The following is an 11,764-nucleotide window of genomic DNA, read 5'->3' as shown; positions in this document are numbered from 1 at the left end:
ACTAAGAGGTCCTTGGCCTGAAAACATTGAAGACCCCTGCTATGCATGAAGCACAAGAAGTTGAATATACATTTGCAAAATAATATCACACTTAATCACTGACGGCTTATGTTTCTCTTCTGTCCTTCTCCAAAGGGACTCCATGATTGGTCCAGAGTGGTGAGCAGAGACGCATTGACGACCTGTGACCTCCAGGCTAGCTGTGGAGGTGTGCCATGTGTTCACCTGCCCAGCAGGGGGCGTGAAGCTGTGGGTCCGTGCTGCCAGAAGGTGCCCCTCCCCCCCAACCCCCCCTGTCGTCCCACGTGGCACAATGGGCTCGTCCTCCACCCTGGGAAAGGCAGCTCCCTTTGACGTCCTCCTGGGGGAATGCGTCCAAGCTTTTGGTGCGTTGGCCAATCAGAAACATGTATTTCTGAGCGGTACTACTGCTAACCGCTCCTACATCTGGCTTTGTGACATGCTCGTTTTTGCCAACGGGGTCTGAGGCCCTAAGCTAGATGCAGAATAGATGTTCTGCATCTAGCTTAGGGCTTAACTCTTTGCTTCTGGGGGTCCGCAGCCAAATACATATCGTTTTGGGGGTCCTTGACATGACAAAGTTTGAGAACCACTGATGTACAGTAGCAACATAGTTTTTTTTAGAAAACCTTTAGGATTTAGAAGACATTTGTAGAATTGGCTTATATCAGTGGTTCTCCAATTTTATCATGTCAAGGACCCCCAGAATGAATGTATTTGACCGCAGACCCCCATCTTAAAATATTTTGTTCCAGGGACCCCAGAAGCAAAGATTTGTGTAAAAGATTTTCACTCTGGGGGAGCCCGCTGGCCTACTGGTCCAGGCGCATACCATTTAGGCATTGCCACTATAGGCATGGATGCCTGGTGGCACTGGTTCGATTCCCGATCCGGACGACCTTTGCTGGGTGTCACTCCCCATTTCCTGTCAGTCTACTGTCCTAAAATAAAAGCCCCCCCCCAAAAAATAAAATCTTTAAAAATGTTCACTCTGAATTTGGGTTTTGCCTTAAGCTAGATGCAGAATAGATACATGCAGCTCGGACCCATTGGCAAACGAAAGGTCGCGGCTTTGTGTGTCTGTCCGTCCGTCCGTGTGTCCGCCCCGCAAAGCTGGGCATTGGTCAAACCTCAAGGGACGTTTAGTGAAATAAACTTCACTGCACAGTTCACACAGTGGGTGTGATTATCTTTTGAGCGGTGCTAACCGCTCATCTGGCTTGTCTGGCTTTGCCCATCTGTCTGTATGTCCGTATGTCCCGCATAGCTTGGCATTGGCCAACCTTCACGGGATGTTCTGAGCATGCATATAAAGGCACGGCTCACTTCACTGGGTGTGATTTTTAAGATATTTTTGGGCCCCTTTCTGCTAAATGTATCCAGTTGTAACTCAGAGGGTGTACACATGTAATGAGTTTCATTTGGTCCCTTTTTTTACTCTTGTAAATTTTAAATGAGCACTGAGGACTTTAATGTCTCTAGACTGAGTTCAGGAAAGTATTCCTTATTCTATTTACCACACATCCACATGAATCCTCAAAATAGCCAAACCCCACCCCAGTAGACACAAATAAGACACTTAGCAAGTTGTAATTTGGTCATTTGGTAGTGGTAATTTTAATTTACATTGTTGACAACAACAGTCGCTGACTCATCACTGTGTACTTGACACTCCGTTTGCATCTTGTGGTAGTCGGGGTGTGGAGGAATTCAACATATGGGTGACATTGGGCTGCCTCTCTTCTTCCACACAGACAGATGACAATGACATTGTTTTGCCTCTCTTCCACAGATGACAATGGGGAGCTGCAGTCCAGCCTGCTTCCTCGCACCCTGCTGTTGATGCACCGCTGGTATGTCACGTCCACTGAGCTGGCCGGGAAGCTGCTGATGATATATCCTTCCAGGCGGAAGCCCCGCCGCTCTGAGCCCACAACAGTTCATACCGTCACTGTCGGGACGGAAAAACCTCATACAGTAGTATGTCCAAAGATTGTGGCAGATCTGTTTGTGATTGCCCAGAAGAGATGATTAAGTATTGTCATGGTCAAAATGTCATAAGGAAAAGAGAGAGGTACAATAAGAGATGTTGGTCCCCTGAGGATGAGCAGCCACAGAGCTGATTATTTGGACTTGTACAACTATTGTCGAAAAGTTAGATTGCATGCTTTGATGTCATATATCAATTCTAAAGATTTGGTTTTTGGGGCTTTTATTGATAGGACAGTAGACTGACACGAAATGGGGGGAGCGATGGGGAGTGACCGATCCGGACGGCAAAGGTCGTCCGGATGCCGTCCCGATCCGGACGGCAAAGGTCGTCCGGATCGGGAATTGAACCGGCACAGCCGCCAGGCGTCCATGTCTATGTGGCAATGCCTAAGTGGTATGCGCCTGGACCAGCAGGCCAGCGGGCGTCCTCTCATATCAATTCTAAAAACAAGTTTGCCTTAACCCAACCCCACGTATCGTGACTGCCATGGTGACAACTGCCAAAGAACCCGGTCGAAGATTTGTTATTTCATGAGGTAAGAGATCCTCATGTTCCCATCACCCCAACATGTACAGGTAACCACTCTGCTCAAGCACTCTCTGAATGCAGCAACAACTCTATTTTTGTTATTACTGCCATAATTGTCTTAATACATTTTAATAGGGTTTTAGTGAATACATTGCAGAAAAGAGAATTGTCTTATTGAATAATCCCATGACACGGGTAAGCAGATGCAACTGGGGCCCAAGAAGTGACGTAATTTAATGTGACAGTCAGTTATAGTAGCTGTGTCCTGACTCCTGATGGGACATGGGACGCTTGCCAAGGCACCAGAAGATAGATATTACTTATGGACCATTGAAAGGAATTGAACATGTTGTATGATTCAGTGATCTTGTGATTCATTATTTTATACAGAGAAGGCCTCAGGCTTTCTGCAGAATGACTTACCAAAGTTTAATGACCCAGTTGGTGTATATGCATGATTGTTTGTCCTATGTACGCAATTTCTCTGCACATCTCTGCTTTATCATAAGGCAATATACTATTAACAGGATGTTCTTTGGTTGTCCTTACAGAACATAATTTAATAGGATACAGGACATATAATTTATGACAAGTGTGGGTCGGACTAGTTTCACTAAGTGCCTCGAAAATGTCTATTACTTAATGTAACAACCATGTGCTAAGAAGGCACACATTCTGCTGTGGTCTTTGCCCAAAAACTACACTGTAAAAATCATTTATTTTATGAACAAATGTACAAAAAAACTAATGGAAAAATGGAACCACACATTAACACATGAGGATTTACTGTGTAGTGCTTTTGGCCAAAGTCACTCTGTAAATGCTGTGGTCCCAAATGGCTTTGCAGCGTTCACTTACGCTCATGCCATGTTTTAAACACTCGGCTCTCTTCACCTTGTCCACGTGTTATCACATATGAGCAAACAGCTGCCAGTGTGACCCCCTTTTTCTGCCTCGGCGCATTCCTCTGGTTCGTCATCTATGAGATCACTTTGAATCCCACACTGCTGCTTCAGGCAATACATCACATTCCCATTCAGCAGTGGATGTCTGCTCAGGCATAATGCACACTTGATGAATCTTTAAGACATCACTGTACAATGATATCGTCGTTGTCGGGTGGACAACCTAGTGAAAACAGCAGATCTACAACACACAACGCCTCGCATCGCGAGGCGTTGTGTGCTTGTAGATCGGCTGTTTTCACTAGTTTTGTGCGACAGTCTTGTATGATGAAGCAGGGCTTTGCTTTACCAAAAGACGTACACATTTGAAACGTGGAGATACGAGGTTTCTGACCGACAGTGACGATATAGTATGTTATCAAATCATCTTGTTCTCTTGCCTTGCCATGCATTCTGTCATCCTCCCCCCCCCCCCCCCAATTCTGCACATGCACCATTGCTTTGCTGCTAAGAGGTTTTTTACACTCTAGCGTTGTGTTTAGAGTGTCTGCCCTGAGACTGGGAGGTTGGGGGGCCGCCGGGTCATACCGGAGACAAATGGTACCCAACTGAGTACAACTCAGACTGTAGCGATTGAGTTAAAATGGCATTCATGAAATGACTGTCCTGAAGTAAGTACATGTATATCAGTGGTTCTCAAAGTGGATTTCAGGGACTCTCTTGGTTCCTTTATGGGGGTCTAAATTGATCCTTACAAGTCTGTAACTTTGACAGTGTACTAATGGGACCAAATTGGTTTCATTCCATTCCAAAGTTAAGGGAAGATCTTCACAATTCAAAGTTTAAGAACCATATGTATGACAAGAGCTTACTATATATATATTAAAAAAAAACATTTTGCGTGTGTGCAGAGGCTCCCTTTAATTGTTCATCTGAAATTACTGTCCTAAAATGTTGATGATGTCCTTTGACGTATTGTAATTCCACTGTGTGTGTGTGTGTGTGTGTGTGTGTGTGTGTGTGTGTGTGTGTGTGTGTGTGTGTGTGCGTGCGTGTGCGTGTGTGTGCGTGCGTTGTGTATCCAGGTACTGGATAGTGACGTTTCCTGCAGAGTTCAACTTAGACCTGGGTCTGATCCGCATGACGGAGGAGTTCAGAGAAATAGCAGCAGAGCTGGGCTGTGAGCAGCACTTCAAGCTCATCGACATCTCCACTATGTAAGGAACGAACACACACACACACACACACACACACACACACACACACACACACACACACACACACACACACACACACACACACACACACACACACACACACACACACACACACACACACACACACACACGCGCGCGCGCGCGCGCGCGCGCGCGCGCGCGCGCGCGCACACACACGCACGCACGCACGCACGCACGCACGCACGCACGCACGCACGCACGCACGCACGCACGCACGCGCGCGCGCGTACACACACACACACACCACACATTGACACATGCTTGCTTATTGCTGCCAATTGATTGCGATGATGATGTTGCTCCACTTGGAACGGGTTACTGTCGGGCGCTGTGTTCGTGCCATTGCATGTGACTCACTCAGTGGTGGAAAAAGTACTCACATTTTAATGAGTAAAAGTAAAAGTATCCATACTGCAATGTAGAAATACCCTGTTATAGAAGTAAAAGTATCGGTATCAAAATTTACTTAAAGGAGTAGTTCACCCCAAAAAACTAAAAATATTATTGAACTCTAGTCTCCATGGTGTGACTAATCAATAGAAAGAAAGTCATTTTGGGGGTGAACTACTCCTTTAAAGTACCAAAAATAGAAAGTACTCATTATGCAGAATGTCACATTTCACAAGTTTTCAAATGTATAAATATCTTTTGAAAATAGCAGATCTACAAGCTCACAGCTTGTAAATTGCCTATTTTCAAATGGCTGAAATGCATATGGGGCTGAAGTGGTTGCTGTATGTTTTGTAAGTATAATTCTACAAAGTAACTACAGTAACTACTTTCAAATAACTGTACAATATTTGCCTCTTAGATGTAGGGCCGTGAGTAGAAGTAAGTAGCCTACTGAAAACTGGAAATACTCCAGTAAAGTAAAAGAAAAAGAAAAGAAGAAGAAGAAAAAAAAAAAAAAGTACAGTACAGGGACGTGCTGGCCATTGGGAAAAGCGGGACAACTCCCGAACGGCCGGTTCATTCCTAACCGGTCCGGGCCGGCCATTAGGAAAAAAATAAACTGTTTGCACAAAAGTAAAAATTAAACTGTTTGCACAAAAGTAGTGAAAACAGCTGATCTACAAGCACACAACGCCTCGCGGTGCGAGGCGTTGTGTGCTTGTAGATCGGCTGTTTTCACTAGTTTAAATCATTTTTAAAATGATAAATACAAAACAAACGGTTTTGGACATACAAGATTTCCACCCGACAACGACGAAATATAACTCATGTAATTGGCCTACTGACTTGTCACTTGTCATGATCTGAAATGGCAAATCTTTGAGTAGCAGCAGCGCTATAGAGAGAGATCTCTCTCTATAGCGTGCAATGAGGGCCTCTCCAACTCTTTTACCTGGGCTGAATCAGGGGCCCAGCATGTCCCTGGTACAGTACTTAATTACAGTACTTGAGTAAATATTCTTAGTTACTTTACACTGCTGATGTGACTGTGCAGGACAACGCGATGCACCTGCAGTGGTGGAAAAAGTACTCAAATGTTTTACTTAAGTATAAGTATCAATACTGCAATGTAGAAATACTCTGTTAGGGTGCCCTCAGACCAAAATACCTGTGAGAGTGGAATCTGCGTTCCGCCAATGTATTTCAATGAGAGTGAAGCGTTTTTTGCAGAAATCCTCTGCTGGCATGAAACCGCTTCACTCTCATTGAAATGCATTGGCGGAACGCGGATTCCACTCTCATAGGTATTTTGGTGTGAGGGCACCCTTACAAGTAAAAGTCCAGAATTCAAAATGTACTTGAGTAAAAGTACGAAAGTATTGGCATCAAAATGTATTTAAAGTACCAAAAGTAAAAGTGTTTGAAATGTTTGAAAATAGCAGATCTACAAGCTCACAACGCGTCGCGATGCGACACAAAAGTGCATTAATGTATGTTTTATAACATAATCATTTACATCTGCAAAGTAACGAGTAACTTTTCAAATAAATGTAGTGGAGTAAAAGTACAATATTTGGATCTGAGATGTAGTGGAGTAGAAGTAAACGTATTGGAAATACTAAAGTAAAGTACAAATACCTCAAAACTGTACTTATGTACAGTACTTAAGTAAATCCACTTAGTTACTTTACACCACTGATGCGATGCATCCGCATGGTTTGCCACATGAGGGGCAGATGTACTGCTGGCTGACGCTGCGCGCAGGGGCATCAATTGGGTATGGCAGCTGGGTATGGGTATGCAGCTGCCATACCCTGGGTCCAGGGGGGAAAATAAAAGTTACTTTTAAATATAAATGCATGAATGTCTCTCTGTGATGGTTATTGTGTTGTTAAAATACAGTAAAATAACTACAAATGCAAAATTTTACAAAATGACCACTTCAGCAAGGTATTATAATTATATTCTCCACATTTTTATTCATCTTGACAAAATGGTATATTCCCAGGTTCCACAGGTCAGCTGCACAGGTGCAATGCATTATTGTTAATTGTGGCACGTTTACTAACATGCCAAGTTTAGCTGCACTTGAACAACTGTTCCAGGCTGCCATATCCAGCCCAAGAAACCGTAGAAACCTGTGTAAAAAACTGACAAAACTAGTTTTTTTTAGACATTGTGAAAAAGGCCGATCTACATGCTCACAACGCCTCGCAGCGCGAGGCGTTGTGAGCATGTAGATCTGCTATTTTCACAATAGAAACGTATTATACAAAATGTAATGCCTCTTTTCCATGAGGACTCCCATCTTTGCCATACCCTAGCTTTAGCTGAACTGACGCCACTGTTGTTTCTCCCTGCGTGTCCTTGTACAGTCCATCATATGACTGGATGCGTAAAGTCACACAGAGGAAGAAGCACACCAAGAAGGGCAAAGCCTCTCTGCTCTTTGACCATCTGGAGCCCATGGAGCTGGCCGAGCACCTCACCTTCCTGGAGTTCAAGTCCATCAGGAGGATATCTGTGAGTTTGTATGCCGAGTCCGTTCACCAGGCATGTGCACACATAAGCCCCTTTTCCACAGGCCCAACACCATACCACTCCACACCACACCGCCCACTTGTGCCAGGTTTTCCACTACAAGGACCTGGGTAGAGTGGTGTGAAGGTGGTACTAAACGTGGTACTAAAAAGTATCCAATCCAGAGTAGGTCTGAGCTAGGCCAAACAGGGCTAAACGCTTCATAATGACTGATCACTCACTGACTTTTCATTTAGACCACCAGGATATAGTTGTAATACATGATAATAGATTCTATTGTGTCATAACCACTTTTATAATCTATTATAGTGTATTATAATTATCATAGTAATACATTAATACTTTATATAGTATTATAATCACTGTTATAATCCATTATAGTGTATTATAATTTAGGATAGTTGTAATACAAATTTGTATTGTATTATAATCACAGTTAAAAGGGTCAATTTGTTTCTTACCGATGGGGTACTTTTGTGTAATGGAAAATATAGATTGTTTTATGTGGTGCGGTGTGGTGTGGTGTAGTGTGGTGCTAAAGCTGCAGTCGAAAAGGGGCTATAGACATCAAAGGGGGCTTGAGCCCCTGCCCTTTTATCCTTCCGTAAAAAAGTGCCCTCTCCAGACCATGAATGCAGTTTTTACTATGGTGAAAGAAATGCAAATGTCCCCTTTTCCATGCCATACCTGAAGGCAGCATTTAAGAGAATTGCCTTGTACAAACTCTCCTGAACTTGAATGCAGCATCTTATGTTCAAAGAATTGCCCTCTCTGTGTAGAAATCCATGCCGTTAACACCACATCTCCAGTGTTGACTTGATTGTGCTTACTTCAGGGAGGCTCTCTCCATTCCGACATGTCGCCACTCCGAAATTGACTTCTTATTGTCGGAGTGGCGACACTCCCATGGGCCTAAGGTTTAGGGTTAGGGTTAGAGATAAGGTTAGTGTCGGAATGGAGACATGTCGGAAAGGAGACATGTCGGAGTGGAGAGATGCACTCCTTACTTCAGTGTGGTATCTTGCATCGAAAATAGCCGACCTCCAAGCTCACAACGCGACGCGCTGCGATACTTTCACGAAAAGGCCCTTATTAGAAATTTCAGCCCCTGCCTCTCTAACATTCTCTGCACGTCCCTGCCATCCACTATAGTGTTTGTCTGCCCACGGTTTTGTCTTTTATTGTTTTTGTTTTGTTTTGACATCACTGAGCCACTTTCCATTTCTGTCTTTTTCTTTGTAGTGATTTTACACACGTTCACCCTGGCATTCCTATTTTGGGCATGTCGCTTGTTATACAGTAGATGAAACATTTCACATGCAGATTTTCAAAGATTTTCAAAAATAACAAAAATAGCAGCTCTACAAGCTCCGTAAGTAGTTGAGGTGATAGCAAGTGGTCCACTCACTGACATTATTAATATTATTTGTATACAGCTTTGTTTGTTGACCACACGTTTTGATTAGATGAATACTGTGGTGTCTGTGGTTTTCATGAAGCCAAATAAGTATCTGGTTTACTTTCCCTTGTTCAAATAAAACAAGTGTTCCACATGTAGTGCAATATGCCTACTGACTGAGAAAAGATTCCACATGATGCCAGGTGATATCAAGGGAAGGATATCAATTAGTGGAAAAACAATTTTTTGACTGATCTGCATGCATTTATGCAGTTGATGTGATTTTCGAGTTTTACAAAATTGCAGATCTACAACATGTGGCGTTATTACATTATCGGTCTGGCTGTAAAAAAAAAACTCTACCCTCTGCTATGTAGAATAGATAGGCCTGTTGATTTCAATCTCCTTATTTTGGTCACAAACACTACATTAAGGGCCAGTGGTTGAATATTGTGTATAGTATAGTATAGTATAGTATTGTGTATTGTATAGTAGCAATGAGCAGTAGCAATGAGCAGCCGGGGCGGGGCACGTTCAATACATTTTTCAATACATCAGAATCATTGCTCATAAGAGAGCATTCATCCCCCTTTATTTCGAATAGGTTAGATCATGACGTGTCTGGCATTTTGTAATTGAATGTTGTATAAAAGTCCACCGTAGATTGAATGGAGCACAGAGACATACAGTACGTACCAGGGGCGTCAATTGGGTATGGCAGGGGTATGCAGCTGCCATACCATGGGTCCAGGGGGGAAAATAAAAGTTACTTTTAAATATAAATCCATGAATGTCTCTTTGTCTATCTGCGCTGGTTATTATGTTGTTAAATTACAGTAAAATAACTACAAATGCAAAATTTAACAAAATGGTCACTTTAACAAGGTATTATAATTATATTCTTCACACTTGACAAAAATGTTGGTATATTCCCAGGTTCCGCAGGTCAACTGCACAGGTGCAATGCATTATTGTTAATTGTGGCACGTTTACTAAAATTCTAAGTTTAGCTGCACTTGAACAACCATTCCAGGCTGCCATATCCAGCCCAAGAAACCGTAGAAACCTGTGTAAAAAAACTGAAAAATAATTTTTTTTTCAGACATTGTGAAAATAGCCGATCTACATGCTCACAACGCCTCGCAGCGCGAGGCGTTGTGAGCATGTAGATCTGCTATTTTCACAATAGAACCGTGTCATACAAAATGAAATGCCTCTTATCCACGAGGACTCCCATCTTTTGCCATACCCTAGCTTTTGCTGAACTGACGCCACTGGTACGTACTATGATGTCATGAGAGAAGACGCACATGTGCTGGAGCTTTGATGTGGGGCAGGTTGGCCCCTGTGTGAACTGCCTTCTTTCCACTGACCAGACAGCCAGGAGATAAAGAATGTTTTCAGGTTGCTCCTGTGATAAGAATAGTAAAGGATTCCGGACTGGTGCCCAACGCGCCATGTGTGCTTTCTATTTTTGCATCATGGAACATGTGTAATGTTTGTGTTCGCTTTGTTTCGGTTCCAGCGATTTTTTTTTTTTTTTAAGATTTGTTTTTTGGGCTTTTTGCTTTTATCGGATAGGACAGTAGACTGACAGGAAATGGGGAGAGACAGGGAGTGACATGCGGCAAAGGTCGCCCGGATCGAGAATCGAACCGGCGACGTGACAGGCATTGATGCCGAAATGGCAATGCCTATATGGTATGCACCTGGTCCACTAGGCCACCAGGCGCCCCAGGTTCCAGCGATTTATAGCAAATGTTTGCACGCATTAGCGAAACGTCAGTTAAAAAAAGAAAAAGAAAAACGCTGTGTTCACGCTCCACTGAATGTGGGGAATTTTAACATTTTTGTTTGTTCTTTACACAATGTATTCAAATACATGCTAACAAGCTTTTATCACCTGGAATTTAACATCTTGATTCATTTCATTGGTCTTGTGTATCCTGGTCTTGTGTATCCAAAATCCCACTTATGCCTGGTTGCTTGAACGTAAAATGTTTGTAGTTGCTGACTTAATTGAATAATCTTGGTCTAAAAGAAGGATGGATAAGCCTCTGCCCAGATACATTTATATACTATTATTCCTAGTAAAACGCCTCAGGGCGACATGCGACCTCACCCTAAATTCTTGGCTATCTGGCCGTTGATGTATATCGGACCAGTTGCCCATATATGGAGGCCACATCACACATACCACATTAACAGAATCCATATATGGCCAAGTCAGCCCATATCTGTGTGGCTGGTTCTATCAAACCTACAAATAGGACTTTCACATAACGAATTTCCAATTATTATCTTATTATTATTATTATTATTATTTACAAATTTCCAACTGTGGTATAATGACCATCGAATTTGCTTGAACTCGTCTCTTGTTGTGACCGTGGAATCCAGAGGCATTGACCTTTCCTACTGTTGTTGTACAGTTTGAAGTCGCTCTGAATGAGAATGTCAGCCATCATCAAAGTGCCTAAACTGGTTCTCTGAACGTGTTCTCAGTTCACTGACTACCGCAGCTACGTGATCCATGGCTGCCTGGTAGACAACCCCACCTTGGAGCGCTCCATCGCCCTCTTCAACGGTGTGTCCCAGTGGGTCCAGCTCATGGTGCTCAGCAAGCTGACGCCTCAGCATCGCGCAGAGGTCATCACTAAGTACATCCACGTGGCCCAGGTAAGAATTCAACCGCAGGGGCGTCAATTGGGTATGGCAGGGGTATGCAGCTGCCATACCCTGGGTC

At 43.3% G+C, this 11,764-nt stretch overlaps 1 protein-coding gene across 1 annotated transcript in view; it reads left to right on the top strand.

Annotated features, from left to right (window-relative positions):
* Positions 1 to 313: 313 nt before the first annotated feature.
* Positions 314 to 11,764, top strand: part of rasgrp3 (RAS guanyl releasing protein 3 (calcium and DAG-regulated)) — a gene marked incomplete at its 5' end in the record, with an annotated part of 30,706 nt that continues 19,255 nt past the window's right edge. The window contains 6 exons of the mRNA XM_080740280.1: positions 314 to 386; positions 1,814 to 1,916; positions 2,487 to 2,549; positions 4,533 to 4,664; positions 7,454 to 7,601; positions 11,524 to 11,697. Of these exons, the coding sequence (XP_080596406.1) occupies positions 314 to 386; positions 1,814 to 1,916; positions 2,487 to 2,549; positions 4,533 to 4,664; positions 7,454 to 7,601; positions 11,524 to 11,697 (693 nt within the window). The remainder of the gene's footprint in view (positions 387 to 1,813; positions 1,917 to 2,486; positions 2,550 to 4,532; positions 4,665 to 7,453; positions 7,602 to 11,523; positions 11,698 to 11,764) is intronic.

This window comes from Nannobrachium achirus (genome assembly GCF_963921795.1).
Source record: "Nannobrachium achirus genome assembly, chromosome: 13".
NCBI classification, from domain to species: Eukaryota; Metazoa; Chordata; class Actinopteri; order Myctophiformes; family Myctophidae; genus Nannobrachium; species Nannobrachium achirus.
Note: the sequence above shows the minus strand (reverse complement) of the source record. Positions and strands in the feature narration are given on the sequence as shown.